This window comes from Xyrauchen texanus, chromosome 18, assembly GCF_025860055.1.
Source record: "Xyrauchen texanus isolate HMW12.3.18 chromosome 18, RBS_HiC_50CHRs, whole genome shotgun sequence".
Taxonomy (NCBI): domain Eukaryota; kingdom Metazoa; phylum Chordata; class Actinopteri; order Cypriniformes; family Catostomidae; genus Xyrauchen; species Xyrauchen texanus.
The window spans coordinates 27996451-28021369 of NC_068293.1; the positions used below are offsets into that span (position 1 = coordinate 27996451).

The 24919-nt window shown below is 38.5% G+C and overlaps 3 protein-coding genes across 3 annotated transcripts; 1 reads left to right on the plus strand and 2 right to left on the minus strand.

Annotated features, from left to right (window-relative positions):
- Positions 1–400: 400 nt before the first annotated feature.
- mid1ip1a (MID1 interacting protein 1a) lies at positions 401–1600 on the minus strand. Its single transcript, XM_052148670.1, has one exon. The coding sequence runs from the start codon at positions 1580–1582 to the stop codon at positions 1124–1126; it is 459 nt and encodes a 152-aa protein (XP_052004630.1). The 5' UTR covers positions 1583–1600; the 3' UTR covers positions 401–1123.
- A 2381-nt stretch (positions 1601–3981) lies between these two features.
- Positions 3982–23615, plus strand: rpgra (retinitis pigmentosa GTPase regulator a). The gene is made up of 14 exons (XM_052148355.1): positions 3982–4018; positions 10777–10860; positions 11295–11420; positions 11506–11598; positions 11708–11770; positions 11893–12051; positions 12176–12325; positions 16107–16262; positions 16419–16574; positions 17220–17344; positions 17483–17731; positions 18008–18218; positions 18400–18470; positions 18579–23615. The coding sequence occupies exons 2-14, from the start codon at positions 10818–10820 to the stop codon at positions 23208–23210; spliced, it is 6234 nt and encodes a 2077-aa protein (XP_052004315.1). The 5' UTR covers positions 3982–4018; positions 10777–10817; the 3' UTR covers positions 23211–23615.
- otc (ornithine transcarbamylase) lies at positions 5436–10464 on the minus strand. The gene is made up of 10 exons (XM_052148664.1): positions 10321–10464; positions 9216–9354; positions 9032–9113; positions 8810–8897; positions 8273–8426; positions 8069–8191; positions 7084–7137; positions 6682–6831; positions 6023–6160; positions 5436–5935 (listed from the first exon to the last, which is right to left on the minus strand). The coding sequence occupies exons 1-10, from the start codon at positions 10389–10391 to the stop codon at positions 5876–5878; spliced, it is 1059 nt and encodes a 352-aa protein (XP_052004624.1). The 5' UTR covers positions 10392–10464; the 3' UTR covers positions 5436–5875.
- Positions 23616–24919: the final 1304 nt, after the last annotated feature.

Here is a 24919-nt window from a genome sequence, read left to right on the forward strand (position 1 = left end):
TTAGATCTGTAAAAACAACTTTTTCAGTGGGCAGGTTTGGGTGGTTTACAAGGACTTTTTTTTAGGTTAAAAACTGGTAATTACAAGGGTATTATGAAATAAATGTGGTGTGTGTGTGAATGGTCTGCACTTATATATTTTTTTTAACCTTAGAGGTTACCAAAGTGCTTTACACTGTGTTCCATTCACCCATTCACACTCACACCAATGTGCTTGCCTGCCATTGGGAGCAACTCAGGGTTCATTGTCTTGCCCAAGGACACTTCGGCATGTGGAGTCATGTAGGCCCTGCGATTGGCAGTGTGTGTGTGTGTGTATGTGTGGCTAATTTGTAATCTGATAAAAAATATAATGGCTTGTTAAAACCAAATTGTTATGCATTATTGAGGATGAATTCAAATAAACAGCATGACCGTGAAAGACAAAAATCAATTTACAAAAGTTTATTTAGTTAAAACAAAAACAGCATAAAATATAGCAATAAAATAATCATACTGGCATCATGGCACAATATGGAAAAGAATCTCATGGAGCTCATCATGACACCCTCATGCAGAGATTTTCAGAGCATTCCACATCATTGATTCACAGGATGATTCACAGATAGTTTCGAGTCATTAGCAGGAAATGTTCCAGGCCTTCTTTACAGATCTATCTATGGCTGTTCTCACATACACAAACTATCAAACACTCAATTCCTATTAAGTCATCAGTGAAAACACTTGGTAGGTTTGTGTGTCCACTGGAACATGTTACAGGAACATCATAATACAACAGTTTTCCACTTGAACATTGAAGAGTATGGAAAATAAAAGTTTTCAATTGTACATAATACATAAATACATTTAAATATCAAGGTAAGGTATGGCAGGCAGCCATGTGAATGGAGATATATAATTAATACATATATATATATATATATATTAAACAGGAAAAAACTGGCAGTGCAAATAAAATGTGATCATCGGTGATCAACACCAGGTCAATACTAAAACAAAACCACTTCCCCTCTTGGTTTGCCTTCCAACTTTAGTGTTCTGTCAGTCCCTTCAGGCTCTTCCACGAATGCAAAATAGATCATACTAGATCAGAATAGATAATCATGTGTGGACCCTGATGAAGTTCATTGTCCCCAGCCAGCAATGCCAATCTCCTGCTTGTATCTGTTGGTCAGGTTGTTGGCTTGGCTTGTAAGTTTGGACAGGACCCCATGCAAGCCCCTCAGGTGGAACTGCAGGACCTGCTCCAGGTCAGTGTCGCTCTCCGGCTCTGTGCGCACTGGGTCCGGTGCAAGAGAGTCCTTTTTGCGCCTCTGCTCCTCTGCGCGCATGACACCCCATTCAATGTTGTTTCGGATGGACTTGAGTTGGGAGTAATAGCTGTACATGTCCGCCTCTGCATCGAGCAAATAGCAACCGGGTTCATTGGATAACTTCTGCTGCTCCTTCTCTTGATCCAGTGGAACATCTCTCAACAAGCTCGGCACCATTACCGTCTGGTCCATGTTGTTGACAGCGCCGATGAAGCGGTTCATGGCCGTGAAGAGAGCATTCTTTTGGCTGAGTGGCTCGGACATCTGCATATTGATTGATGATGAGGGTTAATTGGAGAGTAGTTTTCTGTCTTCTCTTGGGGAGTTATGTTTCTCTCAGTGTGCTTAACTTCCTTCTGGTGTGTTACATTCCACTGCTTTGTTAAGTAGTCAACCTTTTCAGAACTGGGCGTGACCGAAACCTGTTGGTCCGGTTTGGGATGCCAGTTTGGCCGCAACCAGATTCCAACAGTAAGAGACAAACCTCTGCACGGCCCATAGATACACAGGGAGTGGCACGAAAGTTCAAGAAAAATTAACTGGTTTCACAATTGTTTACGTTACAGAAAAACATAATAATACAAAACATCTGCTATGCATATGTGACATGTTTCACCAAATGTATATGCTCCACTTCGACATTCTTTCCCAATAAAAATAGGCCTTAATATATTTGGCCCTTATAATGACACTTAAGAAGTGTATAGGTTGTATTAGGGTTGGATGGCACAAGTTTTTCTTTTTTGAAAATCTCAAGATATTAAGCTATTAACAAAATTTTCCTTTAAATTATTTGTTAATGTGATTCTATTCTAATAATTAACATTAAGGCCAAAATATGTGTTTCATTAGTTGTTTTTATTAGCCTTATGTTGGATGCCTGGATGCCACATATACCATCTTTCACAATGGTTTTGTTTGCCAAAATGCTGCAATATTTCAACACTTCATTAACACTTCATAGCATGACAAGTTACAGGTCTTTTTTCTCTCTTTAAAAATGGGGTTTAAGGGTATGGTTCTGTTCTCCCTGTCCCTTAAAGTTATTGTGTAAAATGCTCTGAAACTGTCCCTCCTGGCCTGTTGAATTACTCTGAATGCCCAGGGGGGATTGAGTTTGTTGTCCAGAACACAATAGTACCTAAATCAGTATTCAAGTTCTATTCTGATTCAATAAGGGTGCAAATGACCTGCTATTTATGTGATAGTTGCAAAATCTTCTCTCATACATTTACTGTCTTTAGGATTCACAAGGTCTTATTTTTTATGTGCCTTTCTATCTTGGTGTTTTATGTCAAGATATCCAATACAATGCTTGCATAAATGCAGACACACATGTAAACAGGAGGCTATTAAGGTCACAATGAAGGGGTCAAACAGTATTAAGATGAGATATCAGAGTGAGGATTCAGTTTAAATAATTATACATGCACCAAGTCATTGAAAGGGAAGTTAAGAAGCTTTAGGAATTACTAGAATGTCTCGGAAGATTTTAGAACCTGTTCTTCTGCTCTGCATCTCATCTCCGCCCTTGTTCTTGGCCCTTCTGTGCCTCACCCTGTGAACCTCACCTCTCACCCCATTTTAAATGTATGCTTTGCAAGAATGATTTCGTTGTGCCATAACATTCTTGTTTCTTGTAGTGTGCCTTTACTAAGCTTTATTGTTGATAGTTTCACTCATGTCTCAGCTTCCTTAACAACCTCCCCATCCTAAACATCTGTCTGTCATGTATATGACTCTGATCGGATACTGATCTAATCTGATACTGATTACAGGGCAGCGGTCAAGCAGTGAAAAGTCACAGTGAAACTAATAAATGAAAGCATTCACTATGGCCCAACATTCATGCTACATCACACACACATTTTGATATTATCAGTATGAGCTTTATAGCCAAATGCCCTCATGTACACAAGGACTATTTTTGGTGATAGGAGAAACAAGTGCACACAGAACATTACAGTAAGACACAGATTATAAAACAAGTTAAGAGTATAAATAGACTTACAAATAATAGGACTGTATAACATAGAATGGCATAAATCCATGTGCAAGTGAAAATGTATGTGCAAGGTAGGGGTATGTACAGTTATTTAATTAAATATGTGAATTTACATACGTTCATGAGATATTTATTTAAATGATTTCACTATGGGGAGTCTTGAAGGCAGTTTAATTGTTCATGTAGAAAATGGCCCGAGGGACTTCTCCTGATATCCACTATCATCTCCACTGTTTAGAGTGTTTTCTGCTCTAAATTGTTGTGACCGAACTAGACAACCAGCTGTTCAACTTCCCATCTGATTGCAGACTGGCCAACATTGCAGATGATGCAGATGCAGATGGTGTCGTCTGCAAACTTCAGGAGCTTGAAAGAGTGGTCCTTTGCAGTGCAGTAATTTGTGTACAAGGAGAAGATCAGTGGAGAGAGAACGTATCCCTAAGGAGCTCCAGTGCTAATAGTGAGGGTCCTGGATATGACTTCCCCAGTCTCACTAGCTGCTGCCTATCTGTCAGAAAGCTGGTGATCCATCGACAGATTGGGATGGGCATGGAGAGCTTGGTCAGTTTGGTCAGTTTGGTTGAGAGAAGATCAGGCATGATGGTATTGAAGGCTGAACTGAAGTCCACAAATAGGATCCTTGCATAAGTCCCAGGACTGTCGAGGTGTTGCAGGATATAATGCAGTCCCATGTCCTTCAGGTAGGCCAAATCATAGCCTGAATGAGCCTGAAACTTTCCTAGTCTTTGTTTCCGAAAGACCCTGCACACATCCTCTTCACAGACCATAAGTGCAGGCTGAGGTGTGTGTGTGAAGTGAAGATTAGAGCGGGGAAGGGGTGTGAGACTGGGCATTTCAAACCTAAAACACAGGCATTTGTTGATTCTCTACAGAGAGAGGAGGTGGTGTCTTGTTCTTGGTTATGCTTTTCAGGCCTTTCCACACAGATGCAGGATCATTGGCTGAAAACTGTTTTTTTCAGCTTTTCAGAGTAGCTTCTTTTAGCCACTCTGATTTCCTTAGTCAGTGTGTTTCTGGTGATAAAATATTGTACAATATTTTATCTCCACCTCTGTAAGCATCCTCTTTGGCATGACGAAGCTGTCTGAGTTTTCCTGTAAACCATGGTTTATCTTCATTGAATGATAAAAATGTCCTAGTAGGGATGCACATCCAGGTCTGTGGCTGCAGCTTCAAAAACACTCCAATCAGTGTAGTTCCAGCTCTGCTTCACTTGTCCATCTCTTTACTGTGCTTACTACAGGCTTAGGTGATTTTAGTTTCTGCTTGTATGTCAGGAGACGATGAACCAGACATTGATCAGAGAGTCCCAAAGCTGTTGAGGGACAGAGCGATATGCATCCTTAACAGTGGTGTAGCCACTGCATATTTCTGTATATTTCTGTCTCTGGTGGGGCATGTGATGTGTTGTTTGTAATTTGGGAGATCATGGGTGAAGTTAGCTTCATTAAAATCTCCCAGAATAATGATAAGAAAGTCCAGATGTTGTTGCTCCATGTCTGTGATGTGATCAGCCAGCTGTTGCAATGCTGCGTTCATGAGTGCTTGTGGCGGGATGTCCACACTTACCAGAATAAATTAGGAAAACTCCCACGGTGAGGAGAAAGACTTACAGTTGATAAAGAGTGATTCTAAATTAGGACAGCACATCTTCAACGCTGGTATATCTGTACACCAACTTTCATTGATGTAAAAGCATGTTCCACTGCCTCTTGTTTTCCTCGATGATTCCGCAACGTGATCTATTCTGAACAGCTGGAAGCTCAGCAGATGTAACGCGCTGTCTGGGATGGCTTTATTTAGCCAAGTGATACAATAAGGTAAGATATCTCATGATAAGATCTGTAGCCATAACATGAAACTAGCTTTGAAAAAGTGTGCCCACACACTGATAATTATACTAAATGATTGTGCACTGTTGGATTTTTATTGTTGTGGGGGGGAGGGGAGGCTGGGGGTGTTTGTGTCTTGTGCAACATTAACATACAGTATGTGAGAGATAACTGAGTGGAGTTTATCTGTAAAATTCTAAGCGATTGTAGGTGGCATAAATGACAAATTACATAATTACATAGAAACCCTGAGACGCAATGAGTCATTTTATTGTCATGAAAAAGAATTTGATCTTTGAGTGTACCACATGCATTTTGTGACCCATTTCTAATCTGAAAAACTGTGTACTTCCAATGCCTTGTACTTAAAATACTGTAAAATATGTTTACAATTTCATAGCACCCTCTATAGGTCATATACAGGATTGGACTACTTGTGGACTTGCACCTAAATGTTTGAATAATGAAATGCATGTTGTGAAAATGATTTTTCACACATTCAATTCATAAAATATATTCAGATTTTTTGACAGAAGACACTGGCAAAGGAATACTGAAGAAAGAATTATGACAAATGATGTCAAGGTATATGAGATTTACTCATTTTATGATACAGGAAGCAAATGTATAGATTCAATTTAGATGTATCTGCTTTTATGTTCTGTTGTTTTGGCAACATAGTTTTGTTTGTTTTCTCATGATATTTCAAAACTTGAGTTTAGGAATTTGTGGCCAATAGTCCGTCAGGATGCACACCATCAAACCCTGGGAGCACACATAGAAACAGTTACAACCCTAAACAAAGATAAATGTATTAATAACAGTCATTATCCTTAAACACACACACTTTACCATGATGGTCCACTTGCGGTTCTCAGCCTCAGTGAACACAAGGGAACGAGCTGAGTAGAAAACCTCATCGTCCACTTCCTCTGCTTTACGTGGAAGACAGTGCAGAAAGGTCCAATCTGGTACAGCCACACTTCCTGTCTGTCAATGGAAATATTAAAAACTGTCTTCATTTGGAAGCCGGCTTTGAATCATTTTCTAAAATAAATTTTTATTAATAGTTAAAGATAATGTTTATTCCTCATGTACAGTAATGTCAAGATGTTGTAATATCATTTTGAACAACATTACGTAATGACATTGATTTGACTAAACTAGACAACACAAGACCAGATTAAGTTAGAACAGACTATACTAGATTAGACTAGACTAGACTAATCTAGAATAGAATAGAATAAAGGACTATTTTAATCCCAAGACTAGGACTGGTGGCAAAAGATATAACAACAAGAAAGCATGGTTGATAGGGTGCTTTGAACCTATGTTTGGTTGCTGGGCATAGTTAGGTGGTTGAATACACAAATTCAATTTAAGCAAACTCATCCCCAAATATTTATGATATTCTGGTCCCTGTTCTCCTAATGAGATGGTCTGTGTTGATATGGTATTTAATGGAGAGCTAGAGATATAATGTTACACGAGTTGTGATGGCATATGTTAACCTGCATCGTGATCTGGTAACCATGGAAATCCTTAAGCCTCTTCTTCTTGTCCTCCTCTTGGCCCATGCTCACCCAGGTGTCAGTAACTAGCACACTACTGCCCCGTGCTGCCTCCAGTGGATCAGGGAGGAATTGCAACTCGGTACCAAACTACAGCATAAATGTCATAATTAGCTAAAAAATACATGATGTTATGTAAGTGAGAGGAAAAGAAAAACCTATAACACCCACGCAGTATTTACATACACATACATACATTGCAACTTACTCAGTTACATGAGATGAGTACAATATACTGTATAGTCAAACATGTAATGTACATGTATGGACCATAAAGCATTTTACATATGAAAGAGACATGTTATTATTTAGTCAAATTGATTATGACCTCTCGTTCCCCACCTGTTTAGAAAGACGCTGAGCCTCTTGAGTGACATTAGTATCTGGCTCATAACCCTGAAGATAAGAGGACAGATTAATTAAACTAAAATGTTGACCAACATTATTTCAGAACTTGACTATTACCCTTTTTGAAGAGTGGTGCTTGCCAGAGACATTTTTGCAGAGACGAGCCACTGATATTAAAATTAATGGGAGAAGTTGGAACGGTCAACAGATGTAATAAAAAAGTCTCGCCTTACAGGTAAAAGAGCCAATCGCCTTTAGATACAGACATCACCTGTCAGCATTAGCTGAACCAGCTTGAAAAGTAGCCAATAATAGTGTTTTTTTTTTTTTTTTATCGGAATATTGGCCAAAAATATTTGAGATTTCGGTCTTTCCCCATTTAAGTTAATTGGAGCTGTACATTTATGCAGCTTGTTTACATAAAAAATGCTGTCCCGAAGTGTTCCAAATATGGCCGCTGAGTGGAATGACTTGCCTTGAAAGAGATTTTGTGCTTGCTCGTGCAAAACTCATTGCCACAGTGTTGTGGGTGGTTGCCAAGGTGTTGCTATGTGGCGTGTTTTTTAGCATGCTGCAGTGTTGCTAGTATATTCTGCCAGGGTATGCACAATTCAAATAAGCCCAGCTCCAATTCTCTATAATATATACTGTAGTCCCTAGATATCCATAGTCCAACATAAATTAATGGGATTTGTTCAACCATTTTATCTGCCAAAATCAAAAGTTCGATCACTAAGAAAAGTACTTGCACATCTTTCCTCTCAAGCCACATGATTTGAGGAAGCAAAAACAGTACATGATGAGTTATGGGAAAAAGTCCCTTACCCTATTTATTTGTAATATTAATATTGATGCTTACCTTAGTATGCCTTCTAAACACTAATAAGGGCATATTTACAGAGGTTGATACAATTATATATTAATCAGAAGCTCAAATCCCACTGCTGTAATCAAAACACAGTTCTGAAAGGGGGCAGACCTTGGGTGTGGCCACTTTTAGATTGACACCTAGTTTGGCCAATGTCATCATGAGGGAGTGAAGAACGTTGTTTCCATCACCTATCCAAGCCACAGTGAGGCCTTTTAATGAACCATAGTGCTCCTGTCAGAGAGGGGAAAAAATAACACATGAGTATGTATTGCAACAAAAGTATGTGTATGGGTCAGTGTGTGAGTAGCCTACCTGCAGTGTGAGTAGGTCAGCCAGAATCTGTATGGGGTGGTAGAGTGCAGACAGGCCATTGATGATTGGTATAGAAGCGTCTTTATCCAGTTGCTCCAGAGTTGAGTGACTATACACCCGAGCTAACACAATATCTACCAAACCAGAAAGCACCCTGCCATACGCACACACCAACACATCAGATTATGTGAAGCCGACGAATATAATCTCTCTGTTGGACCTATGCCTATGCAGTGTTGAAAAGTGTGTATGTGTGTATGGGTCAGTTTTTGCCTGCATTGTGAGGACCAAATGTACCAAAGGATAGTGAAACCTGAAATAACCTACATCGTGGGGACCAGCCAATGGTCTCCATTAAAAATATGACAAAAAAAACATTTGTTTCATTCTTAATTAGAATATAAAAATGCTAAATGTCTGTAAAGGGTTACATCTGCAATGCAAGAAAGTTTCTGTAAGGGTACATTTTAGGAATAGTCATCAGAATATTTCATTATGTCATAATATCTTTAAAAACAATGTCAATTCAGTTCAAACCTGGCTGTGTCAGTGGTGCTCTCATTGACCCCCAGATGAATATCCTGGGGTGTGAGAAAACATGGATGGCCACCCAACAAAGAGAACCCTAGTTAGTGAAAGATAGAGAGAGAAACTGTCTATGTGTCAAATCCTTTGTTCTGTACCAGTACCCATTCATTTTGTTCAGGGACCACACTGATACATTTAAGCCATTTTATAAGCTTAAACTCTGAATGGCACCTGTTTCAGTAGAAATGCGGGTCCTAGTGCTCCTCTTCTCAAATATCATGGCAATAGATTTGCCTTGAAGTAACTGGAGATACTGGATATAAAAAGCAGAAACCAAACATTGTTTATAATCTCAATCTACCTGGAAAGAATTTCTAATGAGAGACTTCATTAACTACAATATGCTGTGCAGTACCTCTCCCCTGTGCTTTATTCGATGTTTCAGGTCAGCGGATACCCACAGGATATGTTTAATTTCCTGTGCATTAAAGTCCTTCAATGTTAGAAAGCTGCGGCCCTGCAGGTTAACACTGCCCAAAGATGAATTTCCCACTCTATGGACATTAAATATGTATGTTACATATAGTCATGTTGCTATTGTTAACAAATGAAAAACTATATGAAAATCATACAGAAAAAATACAAAATGTTGAATATAACTGTCACAGTTGTCCTGCAATGCGGCATGCTATACATCTAAAACTATTTTAAACAACATGTTTAAAATTTTTGGATAATTATCATATGTACAGCTTTTATGACCTCTTTAATTAAGAGACTATATAGGATATTTGTACTTTTAAAAATCTGTTTGTCACACAGCAGAACAATACAAAAAACTGCAAAAAGGGTAAAAGATTATTAAATGGTAAAAACTTAAAATAAATGGTAACAGAATCTTAAATTCATTTAATTTCCCTTACTCAGATATGCATTATAATCTAAAATATTAATGTTAAAAAAAGGTAATGCCCATGCTATTAGTTAACTACACTTTCATTAATAAGTAATTAAAAAAAAACATTATGTAAAACACTTTATTGAGTTCCATTTGTTAACATAAGTTAACTACATTAGTTAACATTAACTAAAATTGAACAATACTTTTACAGCATTTAGTAATCTTGGTTAAGGTTAACTGCTACATATACTAAAAAAAGAATTATTCAAAAGTTATACATGTTAATATAAGTAAATGCACTCTGAACTATAAATGAACAATTTTGTAAACTAACATTGATAAATGCTGTAAAAAATGTATTGTTCATTGTTAGTTCATGATACCTTATGCATTAGCCTAGTTCACATACATTAAAATAAGAAAATATGAAAACATGAATCAAATTTCATGACATTTATAACTAATATACTAATATATCTAAATGTATTTAACACATTTTCTGTTAAGCATTATATCATTTAAATATGTTTTTTACAATTATTACCGTAAATAATGTAATGATATCCAAAAAAGACCTGATTTGTTATTGATTTTATAGTAGCTACACCTTGCGACTCACCTAAAATTTCTGCTTTGGCAATATTTTCCACATTTCACAACCTTGTATATTCTGTTTTTAAAAGCAAACATTTTACTGACAAAATAAATATTTACGACACAGAGCTGCCACAATGAAATTAAGTCCCCATCAATTCCACGAGCTCTCTTTCGTGCAGTGGGAGGGGCGTGGCTTAAGCTAAAGGGCAGTAATAATGGGCGGGGTAACGACGTGGGCGTGGTATGTGACAGCGCACATGCTCATCCCACCCACTTTCATTAACGCTGACATGCCATACTTTATCAGCCTCTCTCTGTCTCGCAATTAACATAAACCATGACTGTATGTTTTTTAAATATTTTAATTCAACATCAAACTTAAATAACTGAACAGTTACAACAAAGAACAACCTTTTTTTTTTGCATTGGTTGCCAAGGCAACGTTTACTTCCGGTTCACCTGAAACGATCTTCTGCAGGTTCAAGTTGACAGTTCAGGAATGTCACCAGCAGCACAGAGATGTTGGACGTTATGCCAGGAGAAACAGAGACAGATATACCAGGTATCTATCTATCTATCTATCTATCTATCTATCTATCTATCTATCTATCTATCTATCTATCTATCTATCTATCTATCTATCTATCTATCTATCTATCTATCTATCTATCTATCTATCTATCTATCTATATTTGTCTGTCTGTCTGTCTGTCTGTCTGGCTGGCTGGCTGGCTGGCTGTCTGTCTGTCTGTCTGACGGTATGTGTACTTGAGCATGGTAAGACTTTCTCCCTGTGACACCATAATCACGCTTTGAGAGCATTAACCACACAGGCTATTCTGGGAAGCTAGAATGCTTTCTAATTGGGCTGTGTTGCAGAGTTTGTGGAGGTTTGCTCTGCCATGTATTTGAGCAAGTTTGACTGAGACGAGTATGTAAATGAAATGTTTTCCTGATGAATATGCTATACTGAACTTAAATGTTTTCCCATTGCAGCCACAGGTGCTGTATTTACCTTTGGAAAGAGTACAATAGCAGGTAATGTGCCAAGCAGGTTATGGCTGAAGAATGACATACCTGTGCAAATCTCATGTGGACAGTCACACTCTGCCTTTGTAACAGGTTGTACCCTCTTTTTATTCTCATTATAATTTTCTACATTAGCATTATCTACATTTTCTAAGTGTCTTTCATTACCTCTTTTCAGAGCAGGGCCGTTTGTTTGTGTTTGGAAGTAATAGCAGAGGTCAGCTTGGTCTAGTAACCAAAGGACCAGCAACTAAGCCTATCTATGTAAAAGGTAAAACACAGGAGTACATTCGTAGAAGACATAAATGCCTTCCCAGTTTCATGCCGTTTTAGAATTATTACAGACCATTTGCAGTATTTACTTTCGTATTCATCCGCAGCTCTTAAAGTGGAGAGAATTCAGCTTGTTGCCTGTGGGACTGATCACACACTTGTAAGCACCTGTAAGTAAAGGTTTGCATTCAGAATCAAACAGTCATGCTACTGTATATATATATTAGCCATCTGAGAGAGAATAGTGTCTGACTTAGATGAACAGAAAATGTGAACGTGTCGGTGTTTTCAGTACAAGGAGAGGTTTTTGCAACTGGAGGAAACAGTGATGGACAGTTAGGATTGGGTCACTGTAATGACAGCATCTCTTTCCAGCGACTCCACCCCTTCTGTGACTCTGCTCCAATCAAATTGCTCTCTGCTGGTAACCACACCTCTGCTGTGCTCACAGGTAACATTTATAAGAGATGCAACAGATTCTGAAAGCTCTCTTCCATTTTGTGATTACATACAAAAATACTTAAATTCTAAATATTACTTTATTCATAATTTTCATAAATCTGTTTATGTTTAAGAGGATGGCAGGCTGTTTCTGTGGGGTGATAACTCAGTTGGTCAGCTTGGTCTGGGAAATGACAGTCGTGCCTTATTACCTAAAGAGCTGAAATTGGGACAGCCTGTTCAGTGGGTTTCATGTGGATACATACACTCAGCTCTGGTCACAAGTGAGTTCCCTCCAATCAACAATATTCACAAACATGGCTTTTATGGTCACAAAGTGTAAACCACAATCTGTTATGCCACCTGAAGAACTTCCACAACATTCACATCACACATCCACACAGTTGTTCTTTAGTAATTCTTGAGTGCTGGGACAAAACAGGTTACAGGACTAGAAACATATACAGTAGGTTTCTATACCAAGGATCTGTTAAACATGATCAAACGAAATTCAGTGTTTTAGTGCAACGTCTTTCATTATCTCACAAAATGTGTATTTTTACTTGCAATTACTTGTATGCGTCAACACCATCAGATAAAAAAATATTTGTACTTTCAAGTACTATTTCAAGGAATTATTATAATTTATTAATATTGACAAATCTAGCATTCAACTTTGTCAAACTGATTGTCAGCTTCATCTATTGAATTGTCATCACCATCGGACAGAAGAGTTGACACTGATGGTGTTTGGAAGAATATTTCATCTCTGTAGGTCCATACAATGCAAGTGAATGGTGATCAGATCTTTGTATCTCCAAATATCACATAAAGGAAACATAAAAGTAATGTATATGACTCCAGTGGCTAAATTCATATCTTTAGAAGTGATATAATAGATGTGGGTGAGAAACCGATCAAAATGTTTATCCTTTTTTACACTAAATCTACACTTTATCTTTCAGATGTAAAATTGAAACTAAACAGTCACCACATGTGACTTTCAGATATAAAAGTGAAAGTGGCGATATAGAGTTATCTCTATAATAATAAAATAAAAGTTGCTGTAAGTGGTTTTTTTTAATTAAATGATATGCAGAAAATATCCTTATTACCTTTTTTGGCCAGTCACAAGACTTTCTGCCTGATCATTGTGCGTGTTCACAGGGCAGCCCACAAATGCAGCTCCAGAACGGCTAAAACTGCTTACATAACCTTTAAAAAAAGTATCTTCTTCCTCCTGTAAAGACAAAATAGACAGTTAAGACACATGATATTTCAGTTTTTTTGTTATATATATATATATATATATATATATATATATACAGTGAGGAAAATAAGTATTTGAACACCCTGCTATTTTGCAAGTTCTCCCACTTAGAAATCATGGAGGGGTCTGAAATTGTCATCGTAGGTGCATGTCCACTGTGAGAGACATAATCTAAAAAAAAAATCCAGAAATCACAATGTATGATTCTTTAACTATTTATTTGTATGATACAGCTGCAAATAAGTATTTGAACACCTGAGAAAATCAATGTTAATATTTGGTACAGTAGCCTTTGTTTGCAATTACAGAGGTCAAACGTTTCCTGTAGTTTTTCACCAGGTTTGCACACACTGCAGGAGGGATTTTGGCCCACTCCTCCACACAGATCTTCTCTAGATCAGTCAGGTTTCTGGGCTGTCGCTGAGAAACACGGAGTTTGAGCTCCCTCCAAAGATTCTCTATTGGATTTAGGTCTGGAGACTGGCTAGGCCACGCCAGAACCTTGATATGCTTCTTACAGAGCCACTCCTTGGTTATCCTGGCTGTGTGCTTCGGGTCATTGTCATGTTGGAAGACCCAGCCTCGACCCATCTTCAATGCTCTAACTGAGGGAAGGAGGTTGTTCCCCAAAATCTCGCAATACATGGCCCCGGTCATCCTCTCCTTAATACAGTGCAGTCAGCCCTGTCCCATGTGCAGAAAAACACCCACAAAGCATGATGCTACCACCCCCATGCTTCACAGTAGGGATGGTGTTCTTGGGATGGTACTCATCATTCTTCTTCCTCCAAACACGGTTAGTGGAATTATGACCAAAAAGTTATATTTTGGTCTCATCTGACCACATGACTTTCTCCCATGACTCCTCTGGATCATCCAAATGGTCATTGGCAAACTTAAGACGGGCCTTGACATGTGCTGGTTTAAGCAGGGGAACCTTCCATGCCATGCATGATTTCAAACCATGACGTCTTAGTGTATTACCAACAGTAACCTTGGAAACGGTGGTCCCAGCTCTTTTCAGGTCATTGACCAGCTCCTCCCGTGTAGTTCTGGGCTGATTTCTCACCTTTCTTAGGATCATTGAGACCCCACGAGGTGAGATCTTGCATGGAGCCCCAGTCCGAGGGAGATTGACAGTCATGTTTAGCTTCTTCCATTTTCTAATGATTGCTCCAACAGTGGACCTTTTTTCACCAAGCTGCTTGGCAATTTCCCGTAGCCATTTCCAGCCTTGTGGAGGTGTACAATTTTGTCTCTAGTGTCTTTGGACAGCTCTTTGGTCTTGGCCATGTTAGTAGTTGGATTCTTACTGATTGTATGGGGTGGACAGGTGTCTTTATGCAGCTAACGACCTCAAACAGGTGCATCTAATTTAGGATAATAAATGGCGTGGAGGTGGACATTTTAAAGGCAGACTAACAGGTCTTTGAGGGTCAGAATTCTAGCTGATAGACAGGTGTTCAAATACTTATTTGCAGCTGTATCATACAAATAAATAGTTAAAAAATCATACATTGTGATTTCTGGATTTTTTTTTTTAGATTATGTCTCTCACAGTGGACATGCACCTACGATGACAATTTCAGACCCCTCCATGATTTCCAAGTGGGAGAACTTGCAAAATAGCAGGGTGTTCAAATACTTATTTTCCTCACTGTATATATATATATATATATATATATATATATATATATATATATATATATATATATAGATATAGATATATATTTAATCTATTTGAAGTGTTGAGATCTGTCTGAGGACAGGTTGTTTTAGCAGTAGAGAGTAATAAAATATTGTCCTTATTTAAATAAAAAGTAGACAATAAAAAATATGTGTTTTTAAAAAGATATTTCAGTGATTATCTGTAAATAATTTTAAAGTAGACATGTTGCTATTTTGTAAAATAATGGCGGTTAAAATAGTTTAATGGGGACCTATTATGCAAAATTCAAACATAAATGTGTGTTGGCAGTGTGTGTACACAACCACCCTGTATTGATAAAAATCCTCCCAGTCCTTTTTTTAAATCCCCATTAATCATAAGCACTGTCTCAGAACAAGCTTTTCGCAGATTCTGTACAAAGTGACGTCACTTTTTACAGGCCCTACCCACGACTGTTGACGGACACTGCCTAAGGACATATTTGTTTGTGTGTGTTGTTTCGTTATAGCGCATAGCGAACGTTGTAACAGTATTTGTGTGTGTGTGTTTTGCTCATCCATCATTGCAAAACTGCTGAAAAAACTCTACAACACATAAATACATTCATCAAATAACCATTCAGAAACTTCCTGGTTCATTCTCAAAGTTGTTACTTCTGATGGAGTCTCTCTCTGTTTGACTCCGGTTCAAACATATAGGGATGAACACCACTATTTTCGCTGTCAGTCATATTGCTTATGATGTCTAGTTATCTGAAGCAGAGATGGCAAAACTCTGCCCTATTCTGGATACGGGGCAGGGAGCACCAGCTTATTTGCATTTAAAGACACACACACAAATACTGCTTGTTTTTATTCCCAGCCAAAAATTGACATATTCAATATGCTATAATAAATGATCCGTGCTGTATTTTGAGCTGAAACTTCACAGACATATTCTGGGGACACCAAATATTTAAATTACATCTTGTGAAAAGGGGCATGATAGGTGCCCTTTAACTTGTTGTATCTAATGTCTCAGGAATAGTGTGTTGTGTGAGCCCTTATGACCTGTGCATTTCATTGAATAAATTAACTTCCAAACAGGATTGTCATGTCACAAAGGTTGTAATTGTGATACATTCCAGACAATGGAGATGTTTTCACTTTTGGGGAGAGTGCAGATGGAAGACTGGGTCTTTCTGCTGATCAGTTGGCCAATCACAATTATCCTCAGCGAGTAGACTCTCTGCAAAGTGTTCTGCAGGTGGCGTGTGGAGGCAAGCACACACTAGCCCTCACAGGTGACTGAGATGCACACATATGCACACATTATAGGAACCTACAGTATGGATACAATTACTGTATCTTTCTCCCTCTTCCTCCAAGATGCAATTATTGTCTTAAACATTAAATATTTATACTAATCACTTTTTCTTTTACCTTACTTTTTCCTCTAGAGGATGAGTTATATTCATGTGGCTGTGGGGAGTTTGGGCAGTTGGGTTTGGGAACACTTGTGTTTGAAGCAGACACACCTGTTGCTGTCGGCCACTTCAGGAAAGGCAGGGTCATTTATGTCACATGTGGTGAAAACCACAGTGCACTCATAACAGGCAAGAAATACATATTCTTAAAACCAGTGCTGTCTGTTTACAATAGTTAATCATGAATAATGTCGTGATTTTTTGTAGTTAACACAATTAGACTCAAATATCGAATTTGCTAATTACTGAAATGTGTGCTTAAATACATATATTTTCAAAATGTGATGCATTCAGTTAAATTCATTTTCACCTTTAAGGAAAGAAAACAAAATAATGTGTACTAAAGATGTACTGTACTTCTTTAATGATACATAATTTCTGCTTTACAAAGACTACAAATGGTTGTACTTATGTTAAAAGTCCAGTCTGGGTTTGATTTAGCTATAAATATATTTACAGTTAAAAAGGTCTTTCTGCATCATTAACTGATAAACTGTATGTTTGTATATGTGTATAAAATGGATGCAAATTGACTATAGAGATATATAGAGATATATAGACTATAGAAATAGAGATCACACATATAATATGACATTGCAACCGTTTCATTTTGTTTCACAGGCTAAATGTGTTTATTGAAATTAATCAATTTAACTGTTAAACATAAAACCCATAACTTTACATTTTAACTTTGGCAGCTCTTACATAAAACATATTTTATGGTGTTTATTTAAATGCACAAGTTTTTCTGTTTTTGCATTTGCTTTGCTTCAGATAGTGGACTTCTTTACACATTTGGAGATGGTCGTCATGGAAAGTTAGGCCATGGAGATGAGAACTTCACCAATCAATTCAGTCCAACTGTATGCCAGAGGTTCTTTGATTACTATGCAATGACTGTAAGTTCTCTGATAATTCCTTATAATGTTCATGCTTTCTTATGTGTCTCGAACTAAGAAAATCACTGGCTTGTCACATGAAAACTGGTGTATTTTGTGGTTACCGTATATGGTGTGTTTAATGTACGTGTGCTCTAGGTGGCTTGTGGTTCCAGTCACACACTGGTTTTTGCACGGCCAAGGCAACAGGAAAGTGAGGAGGTTTGTTTAGAGGATGAAGACATGACCTACTTTTACCTGGACAGGTGTTTTAACTCCATGTTGCAGGGGAAACCATTAGAGCACATTCCAGAACCTGCTCTGATCTCACAGCCTGCATTTCTTGCTACATTTCTTCCAAGCTGTCACCGTTGGAGTCTATCAACACGTTCCAGACGGAGACAGAGGGTAAATAACTGACAGCTTGAGTTAAATAAAATATTCCTTGAGTTCTATGTAGGTCTATAGCATCATTACACTGCAAATGGGGCACAGAAACTACATCCGAAGTAGCATATATACAGAGAATAGCTGTGTCTACAGAGTTTTTACAACTTTTTAATGCAGCACAAATGCATTTACACAGAATCAAAATCACAGGATATAATGTCTTGGTTTTTGATTGTTGATTTTCATGTACAGCATGCCTTAATTTGCATGTGTATGTTTTTGTGTGTGTTTCAGGAGAGCTCATCTGCACAGTTTGGCCTAGAATTTCTTAATTTCCCTCCACTTACAACTAGCTTTACCACACAATCGCTGACAGGCAACATCCTACAACCTTTAAGAGACACTGCTAAACACTTCAAAACTGATGCCTATAAAGAATTTTCTTCTACCTCAGTCACACAACCTGCCAAATATGATTTTAGCAGCCCAGCCAGGACACCACCATGTAAATATTTTAATATTGCCATGTTAATCATTACAACCACATCTACATGATCTGTCTGCCATTCATGATCCATGATCTTACCATAATTATATAATCACTAAATGTAATCACTCCTAAAACACTAACCTAATACATACAGTAAATTGTGAGTATTGACCAATTGCATTTCTTCTGAATACAGCATCACCTGTCAGTAAGAGTGCAAGGTACATCAACAATGTTGGAACTGCTGAAAACAGCATGTCAGACAAGGTGAGGAAAAGCTTTGTCATTGTGTTCAAGATGGAATTATTTATTGGTAAAATGTTTAAATAAAACTCAGAACTGGTCAATTGAATGTTGCAATGTCTGAATTGACAGAAACAGAATGAAAAAGATATGGCAAGACTGTCTTCAATTGGAAGGGTGGAGACAAGAGCAGAGAATGCACCTCAACAGACTCCGCCCACTGAACAAAAGACTGGTTCTGTTTCCCATCAGTCACTGACAGAATCTCTACCTCCAAGCAATCGAAAATGCAGGAAACGCAGGTCAGGAGATCCAGGGAATACCACGATGAAGGAACATCTTTCTGTTACTACAGCATCACAAAGTGAAATGGAATCCAACATATACAAAAAACGTACCCAGATTAAAAATAATGAATCTAAAGGTCAAACTTTAGTGGTAAAATCATCTCCAGATATAATGTCGGCTCAAGACACGGAGAAAAGCAATGAAACACCCAGCACTAATACTAATATTGACACAACTGCAAAAAACGTGGGTTCCACAAAAATTAAAGATCGAAAAGGCACTACTCTTGGGAAGATTAAACCACACATCAAGTCAAGTCCAGTTAAAAAAGACACAAGCTCTCTTGCTATTGATCAAAAAGAGACCAAGTCTGATCCAGTGCAAATTGAGCAAGTTAAAACAACCCCTACAAAAGTTCAAGATGTGAAATCCCCCTCTAAAGTCAAAGAGGTTGGTAGTCCAGTAAAAGCAATAAAAAGGGTCAGGCCACCATTCAAAGTTCAAGATGTGCCATACGGCACCAAGGAAGATGGAGAGGTTGAATCAACACCTTACACAGATGCTCAAAGAGATGTCAAACTGTCCCTTGGAAAGTCTCAAGAGGTCAGATCAACATTGATCAACATACAAGAACAAGGAAACACCACAACAGTCAAAATTCCAGATAAAATCCAAAACGCTCCTGAAAAAGGGAAAGGAAAGAATGATGTTGACACAAAGGAAAACACTGGTGCATTTTCACCAAAGAAAGCAAAAACGCCTAGCCCTCTATCAGTTTCCATACCCAAACAAAGAGATGGTAAGGCTTGTGGAGAGGGGGCTCGAGGAATGTCTAAAGCAAAAAAAGGAAAACCTGTGGAAGCTGAGAACTTCCAGCTTAGACCTGTAGAACTGGGACAAGAAACTACAGGAGTCAAAAGACAGAACGATAATGACACACTGAAGGACTCCAATATTTATTTTCCCCTAATAGAAAACAGGCAGTCATCCAGTAATACACCAGCTACAGAAAAATCACAATCAGATTCCAGTTTGCAGTTTGACCATAAAAAGAGCCAATCACCCAACAATAAAGTACTTATTGAACAGAAACAAGGATTTCCATCTATTAAAACTTTAGCTCCAGAGAGAAGCCACTCAGTTTCAAGTCTATGGTCAATTAACCAATCAGCAACCAATGAATCTTCCACCTCAAAAGAAACCGAATCATTATTTGGTAAACTGTTAAGCCCATCTAGTTCATCACCACAACACAGGCAGTCACCACTAAAAGAAAATAAATTAGCTTTAAAAACAGTTGAATCTGAACCAGTGTTGGTAACAGAGACCTCACAGTCTGTCAGGAAGCCACAAGCTGAGCAAAGCATTATTGGTAGTGTAGTTTCATCACTACCAAGCTTGGCTTTAGCTAGCGGAGCACCACTACTGATAAAAGTAGCTGACGTGCTTTCTGAAACTTCTAACACCAGTACTGCACTAGAACAATATGCTTCAGTCCCCCAGGAAACAACAGGAAACAATATCCAGAAAGCCACAGTTCAGGATGTATCAGCAATCAGCGAGAATCAGGAAACAGGTGACAGCAGTACTAAAAAGCAGAGTGAGAGCACAAAATGTCACCCTGAGGATGGGGAAGACGTTGAAAAGGAAATGTTGGTGAGTGGTAATGCAGAAAGCGAGGATGAGGAAGATGAGAAAGACAGTGAGATTGGAGAGGAAAAGAGAGGTGAAGAAGAGAATTTCACTAAGGAAGAAGATGAAAGTGAGGAGGGTGGTCAGGAAAAGCAGAACAGCCCTTTTGAAGAGACAGAGGAAGGAGAGAGTGTAAATGATGGGGATAGCAGAGATGGAGAGAGTGCTGAAAAAGGATTGGAGGAAGGTGAGGAAGAGGAGGGAGAAGAAGAGGAAAATGGAGCAGCAGGAGATGAAGAGGGTGACAGTGATACCAAACAAAACAGTAACAGTGAGAAAGAAAAGAGTGAAGGAGAGGGGAGTGGAGATAGTGAGGTTACAAGTAAATATAACAAGGGTGGAGAGGAAGACGGAGAGGAGAGTGAGATTCAAAAGAGAGGGAATGATGACAGTACAGAGAAAAAAGAAGAGGGGGAGAAAGGAGAAGCAGAGAGTGAGGAGGATAAAGACAAGGAGAGTGGTGATGAAGAGGAGGAAGAATGGGATGAAGGGAGTGAGAGAGCAGTAGAAGACGATGAGACCAAAGAGAAAACAGATGTAGAGAAAGAGCAGGAAGGCGAGAGCAGTAATGAACAGTCAGGACAGGAGGAGAAAATGGAACGAGGGAAGGAATCTGATAATGAGGATGAAGAAAACAAAGAAAAATCAGATGAAGAGGAAGAGAAAGGAGAGAGTGAGGAACAGGAGGTCGGGAGTGAGATAGAGGAGGAAGAGTATGAGACAGGTGAGAAGGAAGAGGAGGTAAAAGTGAAGTCTGAAGGAGGTAGTAACGGAGAGGAGGAAGCAGATGAAGGTGAGGGAGAGGAAGATGAAGAGAGTGAGGAAGATGATGAGGTAGGAAATGAAGTTGAAAAGGAAAATCAAGAGAAGGAAATTGATCATGAAGAGGAGGAAGAAGAAAATGGAGACCAGGCAAACGAGGAAGAAGAGAATGAGGAAGAGGAAAACGAAGAAGAGGAGAATGGAACGGATGAAGAGGAAAATAATGAACAAGTAAAGGACAGGAAAGGTGAAGAAGATGAGGAGGAGGGTGTGGAGGAGGAAGAAGAGGAGAGTAATATAGATGAAGAAGAGGAGGAAGAGGAAGAAGAGGCCACAAAATGGCAAAGAGAGAAGATTGAGTCTGCTAAAAGTGTGACTAAGAAACCAGCAAATGCCAAAGACTCACAGGGGCATGAAAAAGTGAATGCTGAAAAAGAGAGACAGAAAACAGCAGAGGGGAATGAAGACAGTGAAAGACAGGAATTGGGTGAAAAGACTGAGTTACAGGATGGAGGAAAAGAAGAGGGCGAGTGGAAAATAGATGCAAGTGAAGAAGAGGAGGAGGAAGGAGAAGCTGAGAGTGAGGAGGATAAAGACAAGGAGAGTGGTGATGAAGAGGAGGAAGAATGGGATGAAGGGAGTGAGAGAGCAGTAGAAGACGATGAGACCAAAGAGAAAACAGATGTAGAGGAAGAGCAGGAAGGCGAGAGCAGTAATGAACAGTCAGGACAGGAGGAGGAGAAACGGGAACAAGGGAAGGAATCTGATAATGAGGATGAAGAAACCAAAGAAGGCTCAGATGATGATGAAGAGAAAGAAAAGAGTGAAGAGGAGGATGGGAGTGAGGAAGAGGAGGAAGAGTATGAGACAGAAGAGGAGGAAAAAGTGATGTCTGAAGGAGGTAGTAACGGAGAGGAGGAAGCAGATGAAGGAGATGGAGAGGAGGAAGATGAAGAGAGTGAGGAAGATGATGAGGTAGGAAATGAAGTTGAAAAGGAAAATCAAGAGGAGGAAATTGATCATGAAGAGGAGGAAGAAGAAAATGGAGACCAGGCAAACGAAGAAGAAGAGAATGAGGAAGAGGAAAATGAAGAAGAGGAGAATGAGGAAGAGGACAATGAAGAAGAGGAGAATGGAATGGATGAACAGGGAAATAATGAACAACTAAAGGAAAGGAAAGGAGAAGAAGAAGATGAGGAGGAGTGTGTGGAGGAGGAAGAAGAGGAGAGTGAGATAGATGAGGAAGAGGAGGTTGAGGAAGAGGAAGAAGAGGCCACAAAATGGCAAAGAGAGAAGATTGAGTCTGCTAAAAGTGTGACTAAGAAACCAGCAAATGCCAAAGACTCGCATGGAAAAGTGAATGCTGAAAAAGAGAAACATAAAAAAGCAGAGGGGAATAAAGACAGGGAAAGACAGGAATTGGGTGAAAAGATTGAGGTACAGGATGGAGAAAAAGAAGAGTGCGAAGGGAAAATAGATACAAGTGAAGAGAAGTTAAAGGAAGAAGAGAATATTGACATCTCAGAAACACAGGAAATGGACAGTGTAGATGAAGATCTTCAAGGAGACAAGCTGAATGAAATGATGGAAGAACATGAAGAGGAAACAATAGGAAGTGAGGAAGAAGAGGAGGAAGAAACAGAACAGAAAGAAGAGAATATAACAGCAGAGAAAAATGGGAGAAAGCAGAGGGCAAATTATGAACAGGAAGAAGAGAGTGAGGAAGAAGATGAGGATGATGAAGAGGAAGAAAGTGAGGAGGAGGAAGAAGAGGAAGAGGAGCAAGAAAGTGACGAAGAAGAGGAAGAAGAAGAAAGGATCGAACAAAGGAAAGCACCAAAACAGAGCATCAAACCGAAAGCATTGTCTGTGGACAGACAGGGTGTCAGACAGACAATTGCACAGAGAGACAGAGAGAAGACTGTAAAAAGAGATCTTCAAGGGAAGAAGCAAACAGCCAGTGGTGCTCAGGACCCTCAGTTCTGGAACAATGTCTTACCACAGTATCTAAACCTTAAATGATCCCAATGTGAAAAAGTGTTTCTTAAAGGTGTTTCATAAAGGCCAGTGAACTCAAATTAAACGGCCTATATTCACAGTTCTTGAAATATGGATGGGTGGATGAGATGGCTGTAAACAAGATAAATGGGCATCAAAAAATGGTTTATGAAAAAATATTCTATATACATTATACAGTATCTATAATTTAGTATGATATACAGCTTTAACCAAGAGGTCATTTCTCACTTCAAGTGCCATGACTGAATTTATCCCATACTTATTCCATTATGGATGATCATAATCTTTATTTCAGTGTATAGAGCAAAGATGTATTTATCAAAGGTTTGTGAAGTATTTATTGCTGTGTGGTCTGTTTGTTTTATTTTTCTGTGAGCAGAAAAATATAATTCTGAGTGAATAAAATAGGAAAAGGAAATCAAATGTAAATTTTCATGCTATACTATCCTATTGCCTTTTCTTCAACATGACGTGTTCCATTGTCACCAGCACACCAGACTATACTGCAAAAGATCATTGTAATTCAAAAGTGAGAGACTAGATTGTTATAACAGAGTAAAACAAGAATGCAGACAGCCATGCATACTTACATTCTATGCACAATTTGACAGTAAGGTGGTTTGCTGTTCAATAAGATTTTGCTCTCAAGTCTTTGTAGAAGAAAGAAAGAAAGTGTGCTTTGAAAAGTGTTTTGAAATCCAGTGCTCTCTGACTCTCCATTTCAATTCAGTGTGCTTACTGCGCTACATTGGAATGCTTTGTGGTATTTGATGCACGGTGGCTTAGTGGTTAGCACTGTTGCCTAAGAAGGTCCATAAGAAGGTCCCTTGTTTAAGTCCTGGCTCCGACAGCGGGGGGCCTTTCTGTGAGGAGTTTACATGTTCTCCCCGTGTACGTGTGGGTTTCCTCCGGGTGCTCTGGTTTCCCAAAGACATGTAGTTCAGGTAAAATGAACTGTTCCCATGCCTTTCGGCCCAGAGACAGCTGGGATAGGCTCCAGCGCTACACTGCTAATGAAAAGTGGCTTACCCCCTCTGTCTCCCCCAAACAGTAACAAGCTATTTACATAAACTGTGCCTGATATAACATAACCAGAAGAAACAACAGGGGGCATCCCAATAGAACAGAATAGAATTAAGATCACCAATAAATCATTCCACAGCAGAAAATCAAAAGAAATGTAGAGAGAACCCTCCTATGGTGTCTTTTAACTTTTCAGAAACAATACTTTATTCCAATACAATTTCAGTAGACTTCTAAAAACAGTTTAGTTTACATCAAGTTGTTCAGGGGTCTAGCAGAGTAACCACAGGTTTAGTTGAATTTTGACCACCAAGAGAATGTGCATACATTTTTTTTGTCTTCATTTAGAACATCTACTATTTTATTTCCTTCAACCTAACCAAAAAATAAATAAAAAAATATCTTCATATCATTGTTTGTAGTTAATGCATTATAACATGAACAACAATGAGCAAAACATTTCTATAAATTAACAATAACCCAGATTAATAAATGCAATAAAAATCATATTGTTCATTGTAAGTTTGTGGTGCAGTTGTTACCTAAAATTGAAATGGACTTACTGTTAAATATACTAATTAACCTTGTTGGATAGTAGTACTTTTTCACTTGGTTTGATATTTTCGCATTTAATGCAATGACATATTTGATAAAGTATGTGCATAAGTATAGTTTCCAACGGTTTATAA